Source organism: Lolium rigidum, chromosome 3 (assembly GCF_022539505.1).
Source record: "Lolium rigidum isolate FL_2022 chromosome 3, APGP_CSIRO_Lrig_0.1, whole genome shotgun sequence".
Classification (NCBI taxonomy): Eukaryota; Viridiplantae; Streptophyta; class Magnoliopsida; order Poales; family Poaceae; genus Lolium; species Lolium rigidum.
In genome coordinates, this window is record NC_061510.1 from 6,065,899 (window position 1) to 6,093,034 (window position 27,136).

Consider the following 27,136-nt stretch of genomic DNA (forward strand, 5'->3'; position numbering starts at 1 on the left):
TCTATGGATACATTGAAACAATATATTAGTTTAATGTCGTAATTATTCATATTTTTATGTATAATTTTGATGAAACGTAGAAAACTTTTACTTTTAATTAATCTTTCGATGCCTTGAGTTTGGAATGAAGGGAATAAAACCCGTTGACTAACGGGGAAATGATCTCTTCCTTGGCTATACATTGTGTTAAGTAGAATGAGACACTCAACACGGACACGGTTTAAAGTTTGCCCCTCCCAGCAAAATTACCGTTAGATGAGGATTTGAACCCGGGCAAAACTCCAGTATTTATCACCTCTACTATATGGTTTCGAACTTATAAAATTTATTACATCTTGGTAAATGGATGATGCGGCTAGCTCACCTAACGAATGACACTATTTTTCAAATAGTGGAGTTTCCGTTCCTCATTTATAAATAGGCCTTGGTAGGAGTTTCCTAGGCAGGGCCAAGAACTGGAGTCAATCTACATCCACGCTTACGCGCGCGCGTTTGCAGTGAAGCAAGCGTAGCTAAACTAGAAAGATGGCGCTCAAGCTATTGGCCGAAGTGAGCCCACAGGAGTTGCTCGTAGGCCTCGCCGAGCTCCATAACCACTTTCTCGGCTACGTCAAGTCCATGTCGCTCAAGTGCGCCGTGGATCTGGGCATTCCAGAAGCCATCCACCGCCGCCGCGGCACCGCCACCCTCGCCGACATCGCCACCGACACCAAGATACATCCGGCCAAAGTCGCCGACCTCCAGCGCGTGATGGAACTGCTCACCGCTTCCGGCATCTTCAGCACCAGCACCGCCGGGGAAGACGACGTCCTGTACGGGCTGACCACCACGTGCCGCTTCCTCGTCGGCTGGCACAGCCTGTCCCCTATGGTGCCCTTCCTGCTGAACCCTCTCGTCGTCACGTCCTTCTTCAGCATGCCCGACTGGTTCAGGAGTGAGCCGGCGCCGGCGGGCGCCGGGTCCCTCTTCGAACTGGCACACGGCTGCTCCCAGTGGGAGAGGGCCAGCAAGGACGCTGAATTCAGCGGCGTCCTGAACGGCTCCATGGCTGCCGATAGCCAGGTCTTCCTCGAGGTCATTATTATGGACAAGGGCAGGATCTTCCGCGGCCTGAGCTCGCTCGTCGACGTCGGCGGCGGCAAGGGCGCCGGCACCAAGGTCATCGCAAGTGCCTTCCCGCGCATAAAGTGCACCGTCATGGACCTTCCTCACGTTATCGCCGACGGCGCCGGCGCCGGCCATGAAAACCTGCTGTTCGTAGCCGGTGACATGTTTCAATCCATTCCATCGGCGGATGCTGTCGTACTCAAGGTATCCATATCACACATGCATCTCGCTCTTATGAACACTCGTCAATTATTCAATTAATGATGAAAATTACATATCCTATTCCGGTATGTTTACGAAAATGGAAACCTTCATTCCTTAAATGCGGCATAATTCCTATATGGAGTATATACTATGTTCAAAGAAGAAACTAATCCGAACAAGACTTTGGGGTTCGACGCCGAGATGTCAGCTCGGCATGGATGAATGAAAAAACTGTTGTCTATATATGCATGCATGCACAAAGGATAAACTGCTGGTGTCATCAAAACACCAATATAGATTCACATAATAAAACGTCTAGTAATAAACTGGCACTCCAAGTCCACATACTACCAGACAAGAAGTCCACGGTGATGAGAGAAAAACATCATCTATAACGGAGTTTTTGCCTATCACTGACTTATCACCGATACTTATCAGGGGCTTTGAAAACAAATAAGCAAAAATATGGGATGTGCCGCTCAATATTGCACCAGTCCGTTCTATTTAATTAAGTTGCATTAGACGACGTACGCCTGTGTAACCGTGAAGGTTCACTCTAATACACAGTGTGTACCCAAACCATATTTTAGGGATGAGAGTTCCTATTTGTTTTAGGAACATAGTACAGATTTGGCTGGCAAGCTTCTAGCTAGGCTGCCAACTCTCCAGGATATCTAGACTAGCAACACATACCATTACACTTTTTTTAGCATATATTTTGTCCTCACTCGTTTTCACTAGGGAACAACTTCCCAGTCGGTGAACGACTTTAAAATTACCTCATGCCAACCACGCATCACCTGGAGGTTCTTTGGAGAGGAGCTTCCAAAAAAATATCTTCTCCAATCCTATTATATAATGGGACATGATGTTACAAGTTAACTCAATTAATATGTGAATATCTATGCAAAGGATATTTCAGAAAAGAAAACAAAAAATACCATGACAATTGTGATGGATTATATTAAAATGGTAACAATCTAAAAAATTATAATAAATAAATTCTCTTCATGCACAAAATATGGCTTTAGAAGAAAGCGTGATGGAAAATTCGCATGTACAAGCATAATAAAAATACAAATTAAACTCTACACATGTATATGAAAGTAACTACGAATATCGCATTATATGTGGTTGCTGAGTTTAATCTGCAATACTGGCCACATTTGAGGAAAATGGAGGGCCGGTGGCTGTCAAAGTGTCGAGATAAGAGAAGTTTGCTGATTTATTTGTAGAAAGAAACAAATGAGATGACAGTGCAGGAAAAAATGGACGAGTCAAATAAAGTAAATATAATTGTGATGAGAACAACATGTAATTTATATTCATATGTACATGAAAAAAAACACATAGTGCATGTCAGAGTGGCACCTCCAATGAGATGGCATTGAGGACCTGAACGGGGCACATGATCAAGGTACGGAGGAGAGTATGCAATGAAATATATTTATGATACGAACATATACGAAAAAATATGAACTCGATCGACAAGTTCGCTAAAAAAGATTGGCTTATATCGTGACCACCTAAGGGGATATGCCATACAGGATGGCAAAAATAATTATTTCCTTATGCTAATGAGAAAAATGACAATTCAACAATTAGATATTTAAATTATTTAAATACCAATTATTACATTTTCTAAATAAAACAATGAAAATTATATCACCTCAAAGTGTTGGTTTAGGCAACTATAGGGCCCAAAATACAAATCTCACAAATATATTGTTGTCGCATATATGTCAAAGTCCTTACCAACATGGCAATGAAAATAATAAAATTTGTTTTCCCAAATCAAATCATATTACTTGAAATATAAATTTTAGATACGATATTTTGACAGCATTATGGGCAAGGGCAATTGCATTCAGGATTATGTCGAATAACACATGAGGGCATGAACACATATCTAGCATTAAATACAGTATCAAATGAGTCAATATGTGGTACGTCTAATGTAAGTTGGTGGGTCACCCATCTAGTTTTTATTTAAACCAAGCAACTCTAAGCTTTCAAGACTAACTTCAATTTGATTCTATCGTTACTTATGAATATTTCTGTTATACCAACACTGCATCGGTTAGGAGTTACTTTTCTAATACACATCATTGGTTTATAGTGCACTCATGCTTTCATCTTTCACTAAATTTCTTACATATTTCTCCAATTTGTTTATGCCTATTTGTTCTAGAACATTTTACATGATTGGGGCCACGACGACTGTGTCAAGATACTTCAGCGTTGCAAGGAAGCCATCCCTGCTAGGAACGCGGGAGGAAAGGTGATAATCATAGATATGGTACGAGGATTAGCACATGACGAGAAGAAGATAGCAGAGATGGAAGCCATACAAAACCTATTCATGATGTACATAAACGGGGTGGAGCGAAACGAGATCGAGTGGAAGGCGATCTTTTCCGATGCCGGGTTCAGCGATGACTACAAAATCATGCCGGTGCTGGGTCCCTACTCAGTAATCGAGATCTACCCATGAAACCCTCACGAGCTACCGCATTAATGGACAAAATAACTTGCGCATACCTGAACTCCATCAGGTTCATCGGTATGCGTGCTGTTAATAAGCAGGCTACCTTGTCCACCTGCCTGTTTGCTATTTCACATCTTATGTGCTAAGCATACTTCCTTCTGGTGTTTGTAAAACTACATTTCAAGAAACTATGTATGAGGGTGTGATCTATGATTCGCATACGAGAACTTTGTGTCTGATTTTTTCTTCATGCGATGAATATAGCTTGGTTGCAGCTGCATTTCACTTATTGGTATACTATAATGATGTTGACATGTTGTCCACTGTGAATCTAAAATTTCAATTTCCTAGGTTCATATAGTGTTGCTGACTTTGCTCTTACACGTTGGGTTTTTTTTTTTTTTTGAGGGAGTGCTAAAAAAAATCAGCGTGCATGAGCACCCCCTCAAAATAAAAACAAGGTGTGGATGTGTGGATGTTCTCTATCGTCGGGCTTTACCCTGGGACAGGCGTATTTAGCTTGGACCGTACTCAGGCCCAAGATAGAGTAAATTGACGGGCCATGTCGTTGGGCTTCTGCAGTCCGGGCCGGACAAAAGAATATCACAATTGTGCATATTCCTCGTTTTTCTCGCCAACACAATACTGAAATGATTCAAGGACGAAACTGCAAAAAGACCATCCCGTTCCCGGAGGAAGACTCCAATCCAATAAATAACAAGTCTGGTCGCCCCCGACGAGTCAAACCTCGCATTCCCCAAAGCCACAAATTTCCCCACCAACACGGCAGCACCGCCCCCCAATCCGGCCCCAAATCCGATCCGCCTCGCCATGGCCGCCGGCGCCGCCCGCCTCCTGCTGCTCCTCGCCGCGGCGTCCCTCCTCGCGTCGCCCCCGGCGGCGTCCGCCCGCCCGTGCGGCCACGCGCAGACGCTGCTCATCTCCTTCTCCTCCTTCTCCAGGCCCAACCCGGACCCGGCCAACCCGGCCCCGCTCACCACCACCGTCGTCACCGTCCTCCGCGTCCGCCGCCTCGGCCCGCACCTCCAGATCCGCCGCCCCGCCCACCCCGAGCCCCTCCCGGCCGCCGCCGTCGCCGCATCCGCCGACACCGCCTCCTCCTTCCAGGAGCGCGCCAAGGACATCCTCGTCGTCGTCTCCGGCCTGCTCTTCGGCTTCGGCTGCGGCGCCCTCACCGCCGCCTCCATGTACCTCGTCTGGTCCCTCATCGCCTCCACCGCCGCCTCCCCCTACGACGAGCTCTACAGCGACGACGACGACGAGGAGGTCTCCGACTCCGAGAGCCCCAAGAAGGCCGGCTACGTCATCATCCACGACACCGAGGACTTCGTCGGCGGTAAGAACTAGGATCGGTCTTGCAAGCAGACGATTTCGTGATGCATGATTACATGGGGAAAAAAACTGTGGGGTATATATAAGACTATTCGCATCTATCTATCTAATTTGTGTGTGTGTGCTGCGCCTGTCTGACTCTCTCTACGTGTATGGTTGGGGAAACGATGTTATGAATATGCTTTCTGTGTGTTCTTAGATATGCTCAATGCCAAACTGAAGCATATGCTTATTTATCTATCCTGAAAGATGGAACTTGTTTGATTTCCGATGTTTAGCAGAATTGCTACATCCTCTGTTCCATGATGGTGCATGTTTTGGCAAACCAAATTAGTTTGCTAAAACACGCTACTACATTATGCAGCAGACGGAATACATGTTAGGCACCGCGGTAAATTGTAGTAAGCTGTTTCTGCACTTCTGGTCGCCGAAAATGTACAGAATTTTCACCCTTACGTCTGATATTTTCTTCATTAGTTGGGTGATCTGTTCGTTTTCTTGTCATCGGGTCCTGATGTGGACCAGTCTGGAGTGATCAATCATTTTTCTGCAGTGTGGCTTTTGATGTTTGCATCGTTTCTTGCAAAAGCTTGTACTTTGAGTGTGACTCTGGAGCATCCTTGGAAATATACGTGACTTTGAATTAGGCAAACTTAGAGGCAGTGCATATGAAACTGGGAACCTAACATTAGTTTGCTAGTAACAAACTAAATGTTGACGGGCCCTTGATTTTCTCAATTCCTCTACTTTTTTTTGAGATCAAAAAAAAAAAGTAGAGGAATTGAGAAAATCAAGGGCCCGTCAATTCCTCTACTTATCATTGAGCTTAGAGCTGAGATGGAATTTTGTGAAACTTCAACTATTGAATTGCTCTAATACTTTATTTTTACCCCTGAGGCCCTGACCCATACTAATAATACCTTAATGTCCTAACATTTGCTTTACTGTCCAAGCTACTTCACCTTATTGCACCAACGTTGTTAGTTGTGTGATTTGTCCATTTTCGCAGGATGTGGTCCTGATGTGGACAAGTCTGGAGTGAATAGACATTTATCTGCATTGTGATATCTGATGTTTGCATCATTTCTCACAGAAATTTGTCCTATGAGTGTGACTCTTGAACCTCCTTGGTAGTATACATGACACTGAATTTGGAAAGGTTAGGTGCAGTACATGTGGAACTAACAACCTAACACTAAGATGGCAAGTAGCAAACTCCACGCCTCTACCTATCATTGAGATTAGAGCTGAGATGGAATTGTATGCAACTTGAACTGTTGAAAACTTTCTCTTTAGCCCTGAGGTACTGACGCATTCTAATAACTCAATGTCCAAACATTTTCTTTACTCAAAAAAGCTACCAGCTTATTGTACTAATCCATGTGGTAGATGAGTGGATGTGGTATATTGCCCTGCCTCATCCAAATTATGTGCACTTGCTTTCTACGTTACTTTCTGGTTGTCCTTATGAGCTAGGTACTTGAACAAACTGTACCTTGATTCTTTTTAAGCACTATATGAAGCAGTTGATTTTTGTTGGAGTACACATATTTGTTTCAATGCGGTACGTTCTGAATAATCAAAATCTAATGCTCTTTCAGTATATATCCCTGTCTTGATCTGTAAACTGTTACCTGTTTTCTATGCATATGAACTAGTGTTGGACTTGTCAGGGGCAAGCAAAATTATGGTATAATGATTACATGGGCTATCGAGTATATATACTATTATGCCTAAGACCTAAACCCTGAGTATGCAGTACAGTTGTGATTTATGAACGTGACAAGTTTCTCCCTGGTGGGGCTATTTTGTGTGGTAGTCTGTACATTTTGTTGGAATGGGTGATGATGTGATCTGGAGTGATTGATCATTCGCTCTTATATGACATCTGATACTTGTATCATTTCTTGTTGGAGCTTTCCTGAATATAACTGTACGACCTCTTTTGCAGTGTACACTTTGAATTAGACAGTTTGGTGGTTATTGGATTAGAAAGTTCGGTGGTTATTAAATTAGACAGTTTATTGGTTGCACCTGGTTAACATGTGTAACAGTTCGCAAACAGCAAATAGAACTTGCTTACACGTTCTCACAAATTGCTGGGTGTCTGTTTGCTAACTAGAGTTGTCCAGCATATTCTTGTATTTGGTCAAATCATTGTGGTAAATGATTCAAAAATTACACATGATGTCATTCTGTTCTAAATTATTTACACTCTCACTCTTCCTTAGGAATTAGGAACTCAGTAAACTGTAGCCTGACTTCTCTACCTTACCATTGGATTGTCCTCGCCTTACTTTTTGGTTGTTCTTGTGAGGTAGGTGGTTATACAAACCGTAGATTGCAACTTCTGAACATTAGGTGAAGCAGTTGTTTTCGTTGCAGTACGAACGTTTTGGTTGGTTGTGCTAGACTGGTTTGGTGCCCATTGATATAAAAATTGTTCTACTTATTTGTATGAAGCTAGTCCCAGTTCTTCGTCCTTGTATCTTTGCTTATGAAAATTGCTGCTTTGACATGCTGCACATATTAGTTAATACTACTTTGTTATCGATCTGGTTATTAAGGTAGGTTTGTCTAGTTATGTGAAAGAAGAGCGCTGGAACTGTTTGTTGGGTTTGAGCTTATTGCTATTGGGTGCGAACACATGCTGCCACCAATTTCGAAACGATGTCGTGAATATTGCCGCTGATGTGGGAGTGAGTTGAGGTTGATTTATTATTCCCACGCTCAACAACATACAAACCCTAACCTTAACTAGCAGGCCGGAGGAATGAGGTTCCCCCTCCCTCCTACCACTAAAGCAGCAAGTGAAGGGAGAGGGGACCAACAGCAGGCCAATGGAGATCTCGAGAGAGTTTCTGCCGCCCCTGTTGCGAAATATTTTGTATCCTGCAAAATTGTTAGCGCCTCTCAGCGTACAACCATAATGGAAAATGAACGAGGGAAAAATAGTCAGTTCCAATAGGACGAAGACGTGACCTAAGGACACGCGTGCGGCTGGTAGCCGCCTTCAAGGTTACTTGTAGACAGACATAAAAACACACTCTGCAATGGTTTGTTTTTTGGCTATACAAATTAAGTTGACGAAATCAGAACTAACTCTTGACTACCTTCGGCTGCTGTGGAGAAAATAGGTAGCATGATTTCTTTAGGGGCCACAATTACCGACACCCATCTGTACAACGGGAAAAGAGGTGTCCCTAGCAAGTGATTTTCAACGCGAGTCGACACTGCTTGTAACTTTACCGACGTGCTCTTTCTGTTTCCTTCTTATCTCTCCTCCATGTCGCCAAATATTCTACTCCACAGATGTATCTGGTGAATAAACGCATTAGATATATCCATATCTACGTAAAATTGAGTCAAATAATTTAAATTGGAGGGAGTAGCTAATCGGAGGTAGTAACTAGCTTTGTTTAGTCTTGGCTCCCGGGAGCATTTGCTCCCGGATTTTTGGGGAGCAAATTTTGTTTTTCAAAAAATTTCAAAAATTCCAAAAAAAAATCATGCACTTACCTGACAATGGCCCGCACCACCTTCTGAAATTTCGCTGCGAAATGTCATCGTATGCGTCCTGGGCAAAAATGACAAATTTCCACATCTGAGATTCAAATTTTTGGATCTCATTTCATGTCAGAAATTTGTCATTTTTGTCCAGGGCGCATACGATGACATTTTGCAACGACATTTTACACGTTTGTGCGTGCCATGGTCAGGTACGTGCATGATTTTTTTTGGAATTTTTTGATAAGTTTTCGATTTGTTCTAATTTTTTGAAAAAACCGGGAGCAAATGCTCCCGGGAGCCAAATCGCCGCTCCTAACAAACTACTTCACCGTCCTAGCTACGGTTTCCTGTCCTCCCATCCATTGTAATCTACCACCGCTCCCGTCCATCGTAATCTACCGCCGGCGCCATTCTCTCCACCTCAAAATGCCGCGCCGTATGAAGACGATGTACTCAATGTTGGGCCTCAATGGCCGTGCGCTGCCACCACCACCACCACCGCAGCCGGAGCTGGAGCCCGAGCCCGACACGGACAATAGCTCCGACGATGACGTAGACCCAAGGTTCGCGGTGTGGCGCGAGGCCTACTACGCCGATGCGGAAGCTGAGGCGACGGAGGAGGCGGCACAGTGGGGTGAGCAGCCGCAGGCACCCCCCCGACCCGGAGCAGGCGGCGATCCTGGCGTCGTTGAACGCGGAGCGGTTCGGGACGTTGAAGGAGGAGCAGCGGGAGTTCATCAACGACGCTAATCTCGAGCACGCCCTCGAGATCTCGCGCCAGCGAGCGGCCACGGAGGAGGTGGGACGCCTACTGATGGAGGCAGAGCGACAGAAGCTCGCCTCCCTCAACGCTCATCGCCACTACGACGTGTTCGCCCGCGAGCAAGCGAGGCGCGCCGACAACGAGCAAAGGCGGGAAGCACGGGGACATCGCCGCCGGCAAGCTCCTACGACGCCAGCCGCCATGCTCCACCGCCAGATACGCGAAGGAAGGGCCGAGAGGCGGGCACGGATGCATGCGGCAAAGGCGAAGAACGACGACGAGGCAGGCCCGTCGCGCGCCCCGTAGTAGATTGATTAAGTTTACGTTTTTAAATTTGGTTTTTGAATATCGTTTGAATTTCGTTTTGTATCAATTCAACGTACTTTTGTATAAATTTCGTATGAATTTTGTTTAAATTCGGTGTTTAAATGTCAATTTAAATTTAAATTTCTATCGGAGCCGCCTGTTTGGGGGCGCCGGTGTGGGAACAACTTCCCTAAATAGAGGATGCAGTGCCGACGCCCCTCAAACGAAGGTGCCGGTGCCCCTGCCGGCGCCTATTTGGGGCTACTGGTGGAGATGCTACGCAACAAAACAGAATAATCTTGTCTCTGCTTCTGAATGTTGAACGGAGCTAGTTCAGTTGCCATTCCAGATCGTCATACCTGACATCAGGCGGCAACTCAAATGGTATTAGCATACAGTTAGAGCATCTCCAGCGTCCCCCAAACCGTCCCCCAAAGCGATTTGGGGCGCGCCGGACAAAAAAAGCGTTCCAGCCGCGTCCCCCAAAGCCCTTTTTTGTCCGGCGCGCCCCGATACGGTGTCCGGCGCCCCGAGCCCGTCCCCGTCCCACAGGGGACGCACCGGGGACGCCGGACACAACGAAAAGCGAGGCCAACCGACGCGGGCCCGACCCGTCAGCGGCACAGGGAAAAATTCGTCTCACACTCCCGCCAAATCCCGCCGCTCCCGCCAAATCGCGCCTATACCGCCGCGCACAGGCCTCCCAAAACATATCCTTCCGCCGATTCATTTCTCCTATCCCGCCGATTTGTTTCTCCCTCCCGCCGTGCACCCGCCGCCGCTACCCTCTCCCCATTCCATGGCGCCGCCGACAGCCCCCAAAAAGATGGCGAAGAAAGCGGCCAAGAAGCCGCCGGACAATGCGACGATAGGGGCGAAAGCGCCGTTCGCGAAGCCGCGGAAGGCGCCGGCTGCGAAGAAGAAGCCTGAAGGCATGACCGAAGATGAATGGCAGCAAGATTGCCCGCGCCGGAAGCTATCGACGGCGGAGCGGAAAGGACGGAGGGCGGCGGAGCCGGAGAAGAAGGCTGCGGCGGCGCGCCGCGCACCGGCGCATAATCGCCGGGTGTATCGCCGCCACCAACGCGAGCCCATATAGTACGAACGTGCCGGTGTACGTTCCGGGAGTCTTCTCTCCGTCGCAAGCCGCCTTCTACAACGACGGCCCCTCCGCCACTCCCGGGTGCGTGACGCCTAACTTGTCGCCGCACTACCAGGATGCGCTGCCGCACGGCGGCTTCAACCCCAACAACCTCTACTCCCCGGCGTACGAGCAACGCAAGCCAGGACCCGGTCCGGACGGCGGCCCTTTCACCGGCCGCATGGGTCTTCTACTGCTACACCTGCGTCGGCCTCCACGTCGGCGACGGAGCAGACGCACCATGCACAGGAACAGGCAGATCGCGACGAGGTCGTCGTGCTCGACGGGCCTGCGTCGACTCAGGACACGACGCCGTCGACCAACCCCTTCTTCTAATTTGCATGCACCACCGGTCTGTAATATGATCGCGCGCCCGATACTTTGATCGATCGCCGCTACTCTGATCGCGACGAACCGGCGGGAACGATCTCTTTTGAATGCATCTATTTGAATTTCTGATTGGGGACGGCGTTTGGGGGACGCGGCTGGGGAGCGACGTCCCCCAAACGCGGCACGAACAAAACACGTCCCCCAAACGCTCGATCCGGCGCGGTTTGGGGGACGGTTTGGGGGACGCGACTGGAGATGCTCTTAGTTGGTGGCGTAAGCTATAATTTAGGTAACTAAACTACTTCTAGTCTGCTGATACAAGTTCAGCCAAAAAGCAGTAAACAAAGGGTGGTGGAAGGAAGCGAAATAATGACGGGGTAACTTGCAGTTGTGCAAGTCAAGCAAATTTCAAGGAAGGAACTGCACCTCGAAGACTACTAACTTAGAGCATCTCCGGTCGCGTCTTTCAAATCATCTCTAAACAACGCTCGATCGAGCGTTTGAGAATGTTTTTTTTTCGTGCAAAATTTGGAGGACGTCGCTGCCTAGCCGCGTCCTCCAAACGAGACCCTAAATCAATAAAAATACACGAAAATAAAGCTTTTCATGTGATTAATCATATATTACATATTGGTGGCATCATACAAAATGCTTAGCAGTTGCCTAATGAAGCGGCATATGATGGAGAACATGAAGCTCAAGACAACGCTGAGGTGGTGTCCCCTCATTTCGCTGAAGAAGGCTGACGAAGTTGCCATCCTATGCGACACCTCCACCTGCCTCATGGCGTACCACATCCCGGGACAGAGTGGTAAGCCACGAGATAGGCAGAAATGTTGGACAAGATGGCAAGCTCATCAGCCTTCTTCATCTAAAAGAAGAGGCGCCTCCTCAGTGTTGCCTCGGGCTTCGTGTTGTCAATGATCCACTATATCTTCCACCTCCCACTCGCCCTCCTCTTATGGGACATTGCTTTCGCTGCTGCTTGGAGAGAGAGATAGAGGGAGAGGGAGAGGGAGAGGGAGATATCCGAGGGAGAGGGGAAGCCCTATTTATAGCAAAGAGATCTTTGGATGATCATAACATCTATGCAAAGATTTAATTTTCGATGATCGATGTTTATGTGCTCCGATATACATGGCAAATCGTTAGAGATAAGAATATTAATTATTAGATTGAGCAAACCTAAATTTATTTAATCATGTGTGTCTTTAATTCTAAAATATTTTCGAAAATATGTATTCTGTGATGCGGTATCCGTGAGGATATTTGGGGTTAGTGAGGCAAGTTCATCCATCCATGGTTCCTTTTTTGACAGATCAGCCATCCATGGTTGAGCTGATGATTGGAAGAGGGTTGGGCGGGTTAGCTCGTGGTATAGATAAGTGAAGCGTTCGGGTGCAGGGACGACATTATGGTCAATGCTTTTGACTCCTTTTGCTTTGGCAAAATCAGTGACTCCTTGATGGTCTCACTAGATCATACACGTGACCAGAACATAATTTGAGGCTAAACACTATTTATGTGATGTTATATACTTTTTAGGGTGAATTCTAGAAAGAAAACTTCAAACATAAATCAGTGCTGCTTTTTTTTGACTAACTATACAAGAATCGACATAAATCTAGTAGTCGCCTCACTTGATTGTCATGCATAATAGCATAAACAGACATGCTGAAAATCAGATGCACGTTCCACGAATCATTGCACGGCCGAGTGCTAGAAATCCGCCAAAACAAAGAAAATAAATTGGTCCACGAAAACATTGCTAACCATAGGTACTAATTAAGTTTTTTTTTTTGAGGGGAAACAACACTTTATTGATTAACTTAAATCATTACAGAGAGCATCTCGGAGAAAGCCCGGTGCCTCAAAACGAAAAATTGAAAAGACTAACAGTTCTGCTCTACGAGCTAACAAGTGTGCTGCTTCATTACGCAAACGAGGGATATGAGTAAACTTCACAGACAAGAAATCCACCGCGATCAGCTTGATGTCTTGGATGACCACACCAATTCCCGTCCACAGTGAGGCAGTCTGAAGCTAAGATGATCTTGTTGAAGCCTTCTTCTTGAGCGAGAGTTAATGCACGCCTCACGGCCAGTGCTTCGGCAAGTTCCGGCGACGTAACCGCATCAAAGACTTGACTGCAAGCAAACAAGCACATACCGATGTGGTTCCTGATTACGACGCCCACTCCCATTCTCGAAGAAGGAGCAAACAAAGCCGCATCCACGCTGATAAAGACAGTACCTTCCGGCGGCGGCGGCCAATGGGGCAAGGATATCATGGACGCACGCCTGTGAACAGATACTGGTTTGCATAGATGTTACTCAATCATCTCAACATAAGCTTTAATTTTCTCAGCTAGGCTGTTTGGGTGTTTCATCGCCTCTAATTAAGATTTGAGAGCACTATTAAATTATATTCTATTTATTATTAATTCTAACTTTATTTTATTTTTAATCTAAATTTTTGAAAGTATGTATTCCGAAAAAAAGGCAGGTTGATGTTGCCATCCAGAGCAGCAACCCTTAGTCCATTCTACGCCTTGCAATATCATTACAAATTATTTTTCAAGCTACACCTTGTCTTGTAACTGTAAATCTACCTAGTCTGATCGAGCTCTTACTAGTAGCTAGCTAATATCACCATAAGCCAATGACCAACAAGAAACAACCTACCTTTATCAAGGACATCCGATGACTATGGCCTCCACATCACTAGCGCCCCCTCTCAGATTCCCCTCTATTCCCCCGCCCTATCCACCCCCACTGCCGCTTCTGGTACCCGTGCGGAGGTGCCTCCGGTGGTCCTGCGGGTGCCACCGCTACCTGCGTCGCCGGAAACAGGTCATGTTCCCAGCGTCCCGCTTGCCTCCCCACCGCGAGATCCCGACGAAATATGCGCTTCCCAAGGGCTATGTAGAAAGGTATCAATGCGGCGGCGGTAGCGGACACACTGTAACTACCCATGAAGATTTTGATCGTACCACTGGGTGCCCAATTAGCAAATTAAGTGTGATGGGTATCGGGGCGCCGTGGGCTGCCCGCCCCAACTTACAGGCCTAGTCCCACGGCTTGGGCACAGATCAGTCGGTGTGGAGCCGGGTGCTGCCGTACCTCACCCGCGACCACCGCGTGGTGCTCTACGACCTGGCCTGCGCTGGCAGCGTCAACCCGGACCACTTCGACTTCGCCCGCTACAACGGCACTACAAGAGAATTGGCATGTAGAGACACTATTTTGGTTATTTTGGTCCAGTAGATACACTTAAATTGCTCGTACGTTGTTATAGAGGCACTTTCCATATTATCTCAAAAGTGTCACTATGGGCGGTGTCTCTACGTGCTAAGGACAATAGTAATAATGTCTTTACATTTTAGAAAACATAAAATATGCATTATATTGTGTTTCTACTGTAAATAAATGTGAAGGAACCATGTGAAAAGCAATACTCGAACTCATGACCTTAATGATTAAGACTTAATCCATTAACCATCTCACCCTTTCACAAGTATATGTTGATACTTCGAACAAATTTCTAATTAGTATTGCTCACCATGTCCTAAACATAGAACAAATGTCTCTAGAGAACAAGCAAAATGCCTAAAACATTGCCTCTAGAGGAAAAGTAAAGACATACAATCAAGTGTCTCATGGATTGCCTCTTGATAACTTATCTGTGACACTTTTGGAGTGTCTCATAAGTTGTCTATAGAATGAAAATTGCAATACCTTACAGAAATGTCTCAACTAATGTCCCTACATTTGAGACTATTTCTGAAGTGTCTCAAAAAGTGCCCCTACAATATGCAAAGTGTCTTAATGTGATTTTTAATGAGGCAAAGTAGGAAGTGTCTCTAGTAAAATGTCTCTATGGGTGGTGTTTCTTGTAGTGCGGGCTGGACGCCTACGTGGACGACCTGCTCTCCATCCTGGACGCGCTTAGCATCAAGCGCTGCGCCCTGGTGGGCCACTCCGTCTCCGGCATGATCGGCATCGTCGCCTCCATCCGCTGCCCCAAGCTCTTCGCCAAGCTCGTCCTCATCGGCTGCTCGCCCTGTTTCCAGAACGACGGCGACTACCACGGCGGGTTCGAGGTGGAGGAGGTCCAGGAGGTGTTCGACGCGATGTCGGCCAACTACATGGCATGGGCGACGTTAAATAGAAAACCAGAAAAACTAAGGGGCTTAGCATCAAGCGCTGCGCCCTGGTGGGCCACTCCGTCTCCGGCATGATCGGCATCGTCGCCTCCATCCGCTGCCCCAAGCTCTTCGCCAAGCTCGTCCTCATCGGCTGCTCGCCCTGTTTCCAGAACGACGGCGACTACCACGGCGGGTTCGAGGTGGAGGAGGTCCAGGAGGTGTTCGACGCGATGTCGGCCAACTACATGGCGTGGGCGACGTTAAATAGAAAACCAGAAAAACTAAGTTTTAACTCACTTGCAACTAGAAAATCTCGGCTGCGTGCCATTTGCAACTTCCACGAAACATGAATCACAAGGCAAAATCCAATGGTTAGGATATTTTATCGATTGCAACCTACTTGAAACTGCAAAAAACATACTTGCAGCCCACTTGCAACTCTTATACTAGTACGAATCGCAATGCAAATCCAATGCATATGAACATCATTATTTCTGAGTTGCAACATATTTGCAATAGGAAAAAACTCAATTTCAATCAACTTGCAGCTGACAAATCTCCATTGCAGGCTACTTGCAACTCACACGCTAGCATGAATCATGACACAAATCCAACACTTTCGGATTCGGTCAAGCTCTAACTCAAATATCGATCAACTAAGAATTAGCAAACCGTTGCAAAAAAAATAGGAAAAACTCAGACATGAAAATGCTAGTAGTACATTTCTTTTAGAGGAAAGCATTAATGCATAAAGGCAAATGTAGATATTATAAAAATAGGAAAAATAAAATTGGGAAATGGAAACATTAAAAGGGAAAATAAAGGAGAAAAACAAAAACAAAGAGTAAATAAATGTGTAGACGAAGAAAAAATACATGAAAAATAGGAAAAATAAAATTGGGAAATGGAAACATTAAAAGGGAAAATAAAGGAGAAAAACAAAAACAAAGAGTAAATAAATGTGTAGACGAAGAAAAAATACATGAAAATGAAAGATTAAGAAAACAATTATCTTGACTTTCTTATAACTGAATGGAAAGAAGAATGTGTGAATGAGAGACAACATAGTTATCGACCAAGCGGCGAGCACCAAAATACTACTCCAGCGAGCACCTTGGCTGACGTTATATACTACTACCTCCGTTTCAAGGAATAAGGCGCACACGTATTCCGATACAAACTTTGACCATAAAAATTAGGCAACAAAATCTTAATTATATTATATGTATATAGTATCGTTGGATTCGTATTGAAAAGCACTTTTTAATGATACTAATTTCATACAAACAATCTTTATCTATTTGAAGTAATTCTTGGTCAAACTAAAAGCTCGTAAAACGAGGGCGCCTTATTCCTTGAAACGGAGGTAGTATAATATTGGATAGATTCCAACCAGTATGCAGAATAGCAGTCTAAACAGGAGATCGATGTACCTTGGAGAAAGAAAAACACCGAAAAAAGGCTAAGAAAACTTGTGGCAGCAGCAGCCCACACACACCCGACAACAGCAGCAGGCGATCACACCGCACACGCATTTCGTGCACAAACCAAAAAGTAATCCAATTGCACAAATCTTGCAACCTAAATCCAACGGTGACCAAGCTGAAATATTGACTACTCAAGAAAGCTTAGAATGGTATTATGCTGCTATAAATTTCTTGGAATATTCAAAAGGTTTCCTCTATTTAGGTTTTTATTTTCTTGAATATGTTTTATACTAATACATTTCCTAGTTCTCACACGATTTTTTATTTGCATTGCAACATGCATCCTACAACTCGCATATATAACATTCTCATTCTCGAAAAGTGGCTAGCTGCAGTGGTATCCGCTGCTGCTGGAACCCATCCTAATTGTCGACCCACCCCACGCACAGGCTCAGCCCCAGCAGCTAGCGGCTTGAAGAAGATGGTAGGAGCGCCGCCACCTAGCGGTGCGAAGCTGTTGCAGATCCTGAATGTGCGGGTGGTGGGCAGCGGCGAGCGGGTGGTGGTGCTGTCGCACGGCTTGGGCACGGACCAGTCGGTGTGGAGCCGGGTGCTGCCGTACCTCACCCGCGACCACCGCGTGGTGCTCTACGACCTGGCCTGCGCCGGCAGCGTCAACCCGGACCACTTCGACTTCGGCCGCTACAACGGGCTGGACGCCTACGTGGACGACCTGCTCTCCATCCTGGACGCGCTCAGCATCCGGCGCTGCGCGCTGGTGGGCCACTCCGTCTCCGCCATGATCGGCATCCTCGCCTCCATCCGCCGCCCCGAGCTCTTCGCCAAGCTCATCCTCATCGGCTGCTCGCCATGTTTCCAGAACGACGGCGACTACCATGGCGGGTTCGAGGTGCAGGAGGTCCAGGAGGTGTTCGACGCGATGTCGGCCAACTACTCCGCGTGGGCAACGGGGTACGCACCGCTGGCGGTGGGCGCGGACGTGCCGGAGGCGGTGCAGGAGTTCAGCCGCACGCTCTTCAACGTACGCCCCGACATCTCCCTGCACGTCTGCCGGAGCGTGTTCAAGACCGACCTCCGCGGCGTGCTGGGCATGGTGAAGGCGCCGTGCGTCGTCGTGCAGACGGCCCGCGACATCTCCATCCCGGCCATCGTCGCCGCCTACCTCAAGGCCCACCTCGGCGGCCACACCACCGTCGAGCTCCTGCCCACCGAGGGGCACCTGCCCCACCTCACCGCCCCCAGCCTCCTCGCCCCGGTGCTCCGCCGCGCGCTCGCTCGCCATTAATCCTACGAACATGGTGCCCCCGAGAGTTGGAGAACGTGCACGACCTAATTTGTCTCCTTCTTCTTCTTGTCATGCCTCAGGTCCTCTCTGTAATGGAAATCTGTTCTCCACCGACGATGCATGGAGGAGATCCGGCATTTGGCTGTCCACGTCATGCATACATTGATACTATCGTATCGTCATGCATACATTGATACTATCGCTTAGATCAAGTTGACCTCGCTACTGTTTAATTAAGATACTTTACCCTCCCCTAGCTGTTTTGTGTTATGCATGTTCAAATGCCAAATCATATCTCTTTAGAAAGAGGACTTGTATTCCACGACTACACTTGAGCGGCATTCTAGTAATGTCGGATGTAATACTTAAAACTTTTAAGTAATAAAACATTCATTATTAAAAAATATATATAGACGCTGACCGGCGCGGCGGCGCCCACTAATCTTGGGGTGATGTACTTGTGCTTGAGCTGGTTCTTGTTTGGGTTCCCTCCCCGACCCTTTTAATTTTCTGTGTTTGAGATTTAAAAATCTGTTTCAAGAAAAAAAAAATATTAAACGAGATTCTTTATAACGGATGCTGGACACGAGAGAGAGTGTGTGTGTGGGGCAGGCAGATACTCCCTCCGTCTGCAAATAAGTGTATGATACGTCTCAAACGTATCTATAATTTCTTATGTTTCATGCTAGTTTTATGACAATACTCACATGTTTTACATACTAGTAAGTACATCGGCGGAGGCAGCAGGGGACCAGCAGGGGCCCGGGCCCCCCCCAACATGCAAACAATTTTCTAATACCCCATAAACTATGTTGACTCTTGGTCTTTTTCTTCTTGTAAAAAAACGTTTGGAAGTGGAAAAGGAGCCTTCCAGGCACGCCCAGGCGGCCAGGCCCATCTCCATCTCCTGGACTGCGCGTCCGCGGCCGCGACTCCCTGCTCGCGTTCCTCCGATCTCCCCAAACCGCGACGCGACGCCCGCTCGGCTGCTCGCCCCGGCCGGCCGCCACCCCTCCAGCAACTCGGCTGCTCGCCCCCGGCCCCCCTCCCAATCTCCCGTCGATTTCCCAGGCAGGAGGTAAGCAGACCGTCTCTTCTCCCTCCGATAGTCCGATACTCCGATCTAGGTTGCTTATTTCGATTCTCTAGATCTAGCAATTGTTTTGTGTGAACTACTGTGTATAATTGTTGACTGTATTTTCAATTTCTCTTTTAGATTTAGCATTTGAGTATATGAAATTGTGAATCATATCTGATGGTGTTCAATTTTATTCTAGAGCAATCAACTAATAATGGCTAAAAATAAAAGGAAGGCTGCTGCAATGCATAATATGCATTCTTATTTTGGGAAGAAAGGACGAGATGCTGATTCGGTTAATGATCCTGTTGATGGTCCGGTTGCTGCCCATGATTTAAATGAACAAGAACCACAACATGTTGAAGAAGAAATTGCAGTTCCACCTCCACCTCCACCTCCGGTTCAGAGATACTTGTACATCCAAAGTTTCAGAATTTGACAACCATATCAGAGCTTTGTCAACAACTTGCAGCTACCGGAAAAAATGATGATTATCACTTGATTGATAGGTATGTATTGTTCTTTGCTGCTATACAAGTTGGTTTAATCATTGCTAAAAATACTAACTCTTTTTAATGGACAGATTGATTCGCCTTGTTCTTACTTTACCGGTCTCAACCGCAACTACCGAACGTGCGTTTTCTCGCAATGAAACTTGTGAAAACAAGGCTTCGGAATAAAATGGATGATGGATTCCTGAGAGATTGCTTGGTAACATACATTGAAAAGGAGATTGCTGTTGGAATATCGACGGATGCAATTATAGATGAGTTCGACGAAGCACCTCGTCGAGTGGACTTTAATTGAGAAGTGTTAGTTGCTCTATCTCGTGTTATCTAGATAGTTACTTTCAGTAATATATGCAATTGTACATCCTTTTGTCATCATCAGCTATCCAGTGAGTGATGGTATAATCAATGAAAAATTTCGCTATCACTTCTTGCCATTTTTTGCCTTCTTTTTTCCCATCTGTGAGTTGTCTTCTTTGGTCGGCCCCCCTCAAACTTTTTTCCTGCCTCCGCCGTTGAGTAAGTAGCACGTGCTTCGCACGTTGCGGCATATATCATTTTGATATATATTTTTTTATTTTTTATTTATTTAGCACAGCATACGTTGATTTTTTGTTTTGCCAAAAGTTGTCACAAAGAGTAAAGTTGAACTTCTAAAAAACTGATACAACCTATAAGAACAAGGATGGGTAATAACCTAAGGTCTTTTCCCTGTCTTTACAACACGCAATTCATAATTGAGTTTTACTTATAAATGTTATGTTATTCTATTTATGGTTTAGATGCAAAAAAAAATCCTCTAGCCACATTTTGTCATTGTAAAGATTCAGTTGGCAAGTGGATGTTGGCACTGGTACTCGTACTGCTGTCCCTTGTTGTGAGCCTTGCATTGCTATTGCCACTACTTGCACTGGCATCTCGCTTCATTCGTTTGTACTCCTGATTCATCCGCAAATAAATTTCCCTATGATGTGGTCATGGTAACGTTTACATGGAGAAGGATACATTAAGACTGCACCACTTATAACTGAAACAGGACTGAACAAATAGACAAACAACTTGTGTACAACAAAAATAACAGATATTGCACGGAGGATGACCAATTGATTCCACTGTCAGTGCTAACAAGAAGCATCACATGTGCAGCAACCCAACGTACCTGCGGGTTGGCCTGCCACAAGAAGAGTATGTCTTGTACAAGGTAAGCTTGCCTATATACAGATTGTATATGTATGTATACAACGGCAGACTGCGCCGCCGGAGAGAGCGGAGAGAGCTAAGAGGTCCCAAACATGGATGTAGTATGCCACAGATAGGAGATGTAGCGTAAAGGGGTGACCTTACCTATGAACAGATCGTGTATGTATGTATATGACGGCAGACAGAGCCGCCGGAGAGAGCTAAGTGGTGCCAACTGCCTACCCGAATGCAGTATGTTGCAGATAGGAGATGTACATAACGGGAACGCTTCAGCTCAACCAAGCTCAGCAAGGTCGTCGAAGAGTGAAGAACGATGCAATGAAGATGAAGATAGAGCTGTAGTGTGAATGTGAGATGTGAGCAGAGGTGACGGGACTGCAACTGAATGGACTAATTGATGCGGTGTTGTGCGGTGCGTGGGAGGAAAGACAAAAGCGCGGGCTGCCTTCAGTTTTCAAAATAAAATAATCAAAACGCTGCAGGCCTCTGTGGAGCTGTCGGGAAGAGTCAAGAAGCTACCAAAATAGGTGCGCGGGAAGTGAGCGGGAAAGGGAGCAGGGACGAATCCGGCTGCTTACAGCCGTCCAATGGGGTGAAATCGATGGTTAAAAGCGAACCTGTGTTATCTGGTATGGGTCTGTAGTGGGGATGAAATTCAAATTTCAAAACTGCTGCATTATAGTAGTAGAGATACTTTATATCATTTTGATGCATTTTCCGCTACTAACCTATTAACAAGATGCCGAAGCGACAGTTCCTGTTTTCTGCTGTTTTTTGTTTCAGAAATCATACACAGGAAATATTCTCGGAATTGGACGAAACAAAAGCCCACGGTCCTATTTTCCACGGAGGATTCCAGAACATCGAAGGAGAGTCGGAGGCGGCCAGCAGGGGGCCCACCCCACAGGCGGCCCGGCCAGGCCCCCAGGCGCGTCGGCCTATGGGGAGGCCACCCCCTGGCTCACCCGACGCTGCCTCTTCGCCTATATAATCCTTCGTACAGGAAAACCCTAGTACCGAGAGCCAAGATACGAGAAAAGTTACTGAGACGCCGCCGCCGTCAACCCCATCTCGGGGGGTTCTGAAGATCGCCTCCGGCACCCTGCCGGAGAGGGGAATCATCACCGGAGGGCTCTACGTCACCATGCCCGCCTCCGGACTGATGTGTGAGTAGTTCATCCTTGGACTGTGGGTCCATAGCAGTAGCTAGATGGTTGTCTTCTCCTATTGTGCCATCATGGTTAGATCTTGTGAGCTGCCTATCGTGATCAAGATCATCTATTTGTAATGCTACATGTTGTGTTTGTTGGGATCCGATGAATATGGAATACTATGTCAAGTTGATTATCGATCTATCATATATGTGTTGTTTATGATCTTGCATGCTCTCCGTTGCTAGTAGAGGCTCTGGCCAAGTTGATACTTGTAACTCCAAGAGGGGGTATTTATGCTCGATAGTGGGTTCATGCCTCCATTAAATCTGGGACAGTGACAGAAAGTTCTAAGGTTGTGGATGTGCTGTTGCCACTAGGGATAAAACATCAATGCTTTGTCTAAGGATATTTGTATTGTTTACATTACACACAGTACTGATGTCTACGGGAGCTTCTATTCTTGTAGACAGTGTTGGGCCTCCAAGAGCAGAGGTTTGTAGAACAGCAGCAAGTTTCCCTTAAGTGGATCACCCAAGGTTTATCGATCTCAGGGAGAAGAGGTCAAAGATATCCCTCTCATGCAACCCTGCAACCACAAAGCAAGAAGTCTCTTGTGTCCCCAACACACCTAATAGGTGCACTAGTTCGGCGAAGAGATAGTGAAATACAGGTGGTATGAATAAGTAGTAGCAACGGCACCAGAAAAGTGCTTTGCCCATGACAGTAACGCAGCAGTAGTAACGCAGTAAAACAGTAAACAAGCAGCGATAGCAGTATTTAGGAACAAGGCCTAGGAATTACACTTTCACTAGTGGACACTCTCAACATTGATCACATAACAGAATAGATAAATGCATACTCTGCACTTTTGTTGGATGATGAACACATTGCGTAGGATTACACGAACCCTCAATGCCGGAGTTAACAAGCTCCACAATAATGCTCATATTTTAGTAACCTTTAGTGTAAGATAGATCAAAAGACTAAACCAAGTACTAGCATAGCATGCACTCTGTAACCTTCATGCATATGTAGGAGGAATAGATCACATCAATATTATCATAGCAATAGTTAACTTCGCAATCTACAAGAGATCATGATCATAGCATAAACCAAGTACTAACACGGTGCACACACTCGTCGTCTTTACACTCGTGCAGGAGGAATAGAACTACTTTAATAACTTTGCTAGAGTAGCACATAGAATAGTGGTGATACAAAACTCATATGAATCTCAATCATGTAAAGCAGCTCATGAGATTATTGTATTGAGGTACATGGGAGAGAGATGAACCACATAGCTACGAGCGGAGCCCTCAGCCTCGGGGAGAACTACTCCCTCCTCATGGGAGCAGCAGCGGTGATGAAGATGGCGGTGGAGATGGCGATGGTGTCGATGGAGAAGCCTTCCGGGGCACTTCCCCGCTCCGGCAGGGTGCCGGAACAGAGACTCCTGTCCCCCGGATCTTGGCTTCGCGATGGCGGCGGCTCCGGAAGGTTTTCCGTATCGTGGTTTTTTCGCATCGTGGGTTTCGCGACGGAGGCTTTAAGTAGGCGGAAGGGCGAGTCGGGGGCCGGACGAGGGGGCCACACCATAGGGCGGCGCGGCCGGGGCCTCGGGCCGCGCCGGCCTATGGTCCGGGGGCCCGATGCCCCCTCCGGTCCTTCCCGGGTGTTCCGGATGCTTCCGGTGAAAATAGGAACCCGGGTCTTGATTTCGTCCAATTCCGAGAATATTTCGTTACTAGGATTTCGAAACCAAAAACAGCGAGAAAACATGAACCGGCACTTCGGCATCTTGTTAATAGGTTAGTTCCGGAAAATGCACGAATATGACATAAAGTGTGCATAAAACATGTAGGTATCATCAATAATATGGCATAGAACATAAGAAATTATCGATACGTCGGAGACGTATCAAGCATCCCCAAGCTTAGTTCGCTCGTCCCGAGCAGTGTAAAACGATAACAAAGATAATTTCTGAAGTGATATGCCATCATAACCTTGATCATACTATTTGTAAACATATGTAGTGAATGCAGCGATCAAAACAATGGTAATGACATGAGTAAACAAGTGAATCATAAAGCAAAGACTTTTCATGAATAGTACTTCAAGACAAGTATTAATAAGTCTTGCATAAGAGTTAACTCATAAAGCAATAAATCAAAGTAAAGGCATTGAAGCAACACAAAGGAAGATTAAGTTTCAGCGGTTGCTTTCAACTTGTAACATGTATATCTCATGGATAATTGTCAACATAGAGTAATATAACAAGTACAATATGCAAGTATGTAGGAATCAATGCACAGTTCGCACAAGTGTTTGCTTCTTGAGGTGGAGAGAGATAGGTGAACTGACTCAACATAAAAGTAAAAGAAAGGCCCTTCGCAGAGGAAAGCATCGATTGCTATATTTGTGCTAGAGCTTTTATTTTGAAAACATGAAACAATTTTGTCAACGGTAGTAATAAAGCATATGAGTTATGTACATTATATCTTACAAGTTGCAAGTCTCATGCATAGTATACTAATAGTGCCCGCACCTTGTCCTAATTAACTTGGACTACCGGATCTTTGCAATGCACATGTTTTGACCAAGTGTCACAATGGGGTACCTCCATGCCGCCTCGTACAAAGGTCTAAGGAGAAAGCTCGCATTTTGGATTTCTCGCTTTTGATTATTCTCAACTTAGACATCCATACCGGGACAACATGGACAACAGATAATGGACTCCTCTTTAATGCATAAGCATGTGGCAACAATTATTATTCTCATATGAGATTGAGGATATATGTCCAAACTGAAACTTCCACCATGAATCATGGCTTTAGTTAGCGGCCCAATGTTCTTCTCTAACAATATGCATGCTCCAACCATTAAGGTGGTAGATCTCTCTTGCTTCAGACAAGACGGACATGCATAGCAACTCACATGATATTCAACAAAGAATAGTTGATGGCGTCCCCGAAGCATGGTTATCGCACAACAAGCAACTTAATAAGAGATAAAGTGCATAAGTACATATTCAATACCACAATAGTTTTTAAGCTATTTGTCCCATGAGCTATATATTGCAAAGGTGAATGATGGAATTTTAAAGGTAGCACTCAAGCAATTTACTTTGGAATGGCGGATAAATACCATGTAGTAGGTAGGTATGGTGGACACAAATGGCATAGTGGTTGGCTCAAGTATTTTGGATGCATGAGAAGTATTCCCTCTCGATACAAGGTTTAGGCTAGCAAGGTTATTTGAAACAAACACAAGGATGAACGGTACAGCAAAACTCACATAAAAGACATATGGTAAACATTATAAGGCTCCATACCGTCTTCCTTGTTGTCCAAAACTCAATACTAGATGTTATCTAGACTCTAGAGAAACCAAATATGCAAACCAAATTAGCAAGCTCTAAGTATTTCTTCATTAATGGGTGCAAAGTATATGATGCAAGAGCTTAAACATGAGCACAACAATTGCCAAGTATCAAATTATCCAAGACATTTTAGAGTTACTATATGTAGCATTTTTCAATTCCAACCATATAACAATTTAACGAAGAAGAAACTTCGCCATGAATACTATGAGTAGAGCCTAAGGACATATTTGTCCATATGCTACAGCGGAGCGTGTCTCTCTCCCATAAAGTGAATGCTAGGATCCATTTTATTCAAACAAAACAAAAAAAACAAAAACAAACCGACGCTCCAAGCAAAGTGCATAAGATGTGACGGATTAAAAATATAGTTTCAGGGGAGGAACTCGATAATGTTGTCGATGAAGAAGGGGATGCCTTGGGCATCCCCAAGCTTAGACGCTTGAGTCTTCTTAGAATATGCAGGGGTGAACCACCGGGGCATCCCCAAGCTTAGAGCTTTCACTCTCCTTGATCATAGTATATCATCCTCCTCTCTTGACCCTTGAAAACTTCCTCCACACCAAACTCGAAACAACTCATTAGAGGGTTAGTGGACAATAAAAATTAACATGTTCAGAGGTGACATAATCATTCTTAACACTTCTGGACATTGCATAAAGCTACTGGACATTAATGGATCAAAGAAATTCATCCAACATAGCAAAAGAGGCAATGCGAAATAAAAGGCAGAATCTGTCAAAACAGAACAGTCCGTAAAGATGGATTTTATTGGGCCACCAGACTTGCTCAAATGAAAATGCTCAAATTGAATGAAAGTTGCGTACATATCTGAGGATCATGCACGTAAATTGGCTTAATTTTCTGAGCTACCTACAGGGAGGTAGACCCAGATTCGTGTCAGCAAAGAAATCTGGAACTGCGCAGTAATCCAAATCTAGTACTTACTTTACTATCAAAGACTTTACTTGGCACAACAAAACTCAAAACTAAGATAAGAAGAGGTTGCTACAGTAGTAAACAACTTCCAAGACACAAATATAAAACAAAGTACTGTAGCAAAATAACACATGGGTTATCTCCCAAGAAGTTCTTTCTTTATAGCCGTTAAGATGGGCTCAGCAGTTTTAATGATGCACTCGCAAGAAATAGTATTTGAAGAAAAAGAGAGCATCAAGAGGCAAATTCAAAACACATTTAAGTCTAACATGCTTCCTATGCATAGGAATCTTGTAAATAAACAAGTTCATGAAGAGCAAAGTAACAAGCATAGGAAGATAAAACAAGTATAGCTTCAAAAATTTCAGCACATAGAGAGGTGTTTTAGTAACATGAAAATTCCTACAACCATATTTTCCTCTCTCATAATAACTTTCAGTAGCATCATGAGCAAACTCAACAATATAACTATCACATAAAGCATTCTTATCATGAGTCTCATGCATAAAATTATTACTCTCCACATAAGCATAATCAATTTTATTAGTTGTAGTGGGAGCAAATTCAACAAAGTAGCTATCATTATTATTCTCATCAAGTGTAGGAGGCATAGTATAATCACAACAAAATTCACTCTCCATAGTAGGTTGTACCAAAAGACCACTATTATAATCATCACAAATAGGAGGCAAAGTATCATCAAAGAAAATTTTCTCCTCAATGCTTGGGGGACTAAAAAGATCATGAAAACCAGCTTCCCCAAGCTTAGAACTTTCTATATCATTATCAACAATG

General features: G+C 45.3%; 4 protein-coding genes across 4 annotated transcripts; all 4 read left to right on the forward strand.

Moving 5' to 3' along the window:
- Nucleotides 1-507: 507 nt before the first annotated feature.
- LOC124694226 (acetylserotonin O-methyltransferase 1-like) lies at nt 508-3,825 on the forward strand. The gene is made up of 2 exons (XM_047227238.1): nt 508-1,311; nt 3,503-3,825. The coding sequence occupies exons 1-2, from the start codon at nt 526-528 to the stop codon at nt 3,803-3,805; spliced, it is 1,089 nt and encodes a 362-aa protein (XP_047083194.1). The 5' UTR covers nt 508-525; the 3' UTR covers nt 3,806-3,825.
- An 805-nt stretch (nt 3,826-4,630) lies between these two features.
- Nucleotides 4,631-5,416, forward strand: LOC124694227. Its single transcript, XM_047227239.1, has one exon. It carries the CDS (start codon nt 4,631-4,633, stop codon nt 5,165-5,167), a length of 537 nt encoding a protein of 178 aa, XP_047083195.1. The 3' UTR covers nt 5,168-5,416.
- Nucleotides 5,417-9,257: 3,841 nt separating this feature from the next.
- Nucleotides 9,258-15,442, forward strand: LOC124694237 (strigolactone esterase D14-like). Its single transcript, XM_047227248.1, has 3 exons — nt 9,258-9,530; nt 14,274-14,410; nt 15,103-15,442. The coding sequence occupies exons 1-3, from the start codon at nt 9,258-9,260 to the stop codon at nt 15,440-15,442; spliced, it is 750 nt and encodes a 249-aa protein (XP_047083204.1).
- Nucleotides 15,443-17,257: 1,815 nt separating this feature from the next.
- On the forward strand, nt 17,258-18,082 carry LOC124694238 (strigolactone esterase D14-like). The gene has a single exon (XM_047227249.1). The coding sequence runs from the start codon at nt 17,258-17,260 to the stop codon at nt 18,080-18,082; it is 825 nt and encodes a 274-aa protein (XP_047083205.1).
- Nucleotides 18,083-27,136: the final 9,054 nt, after the last annotated feature.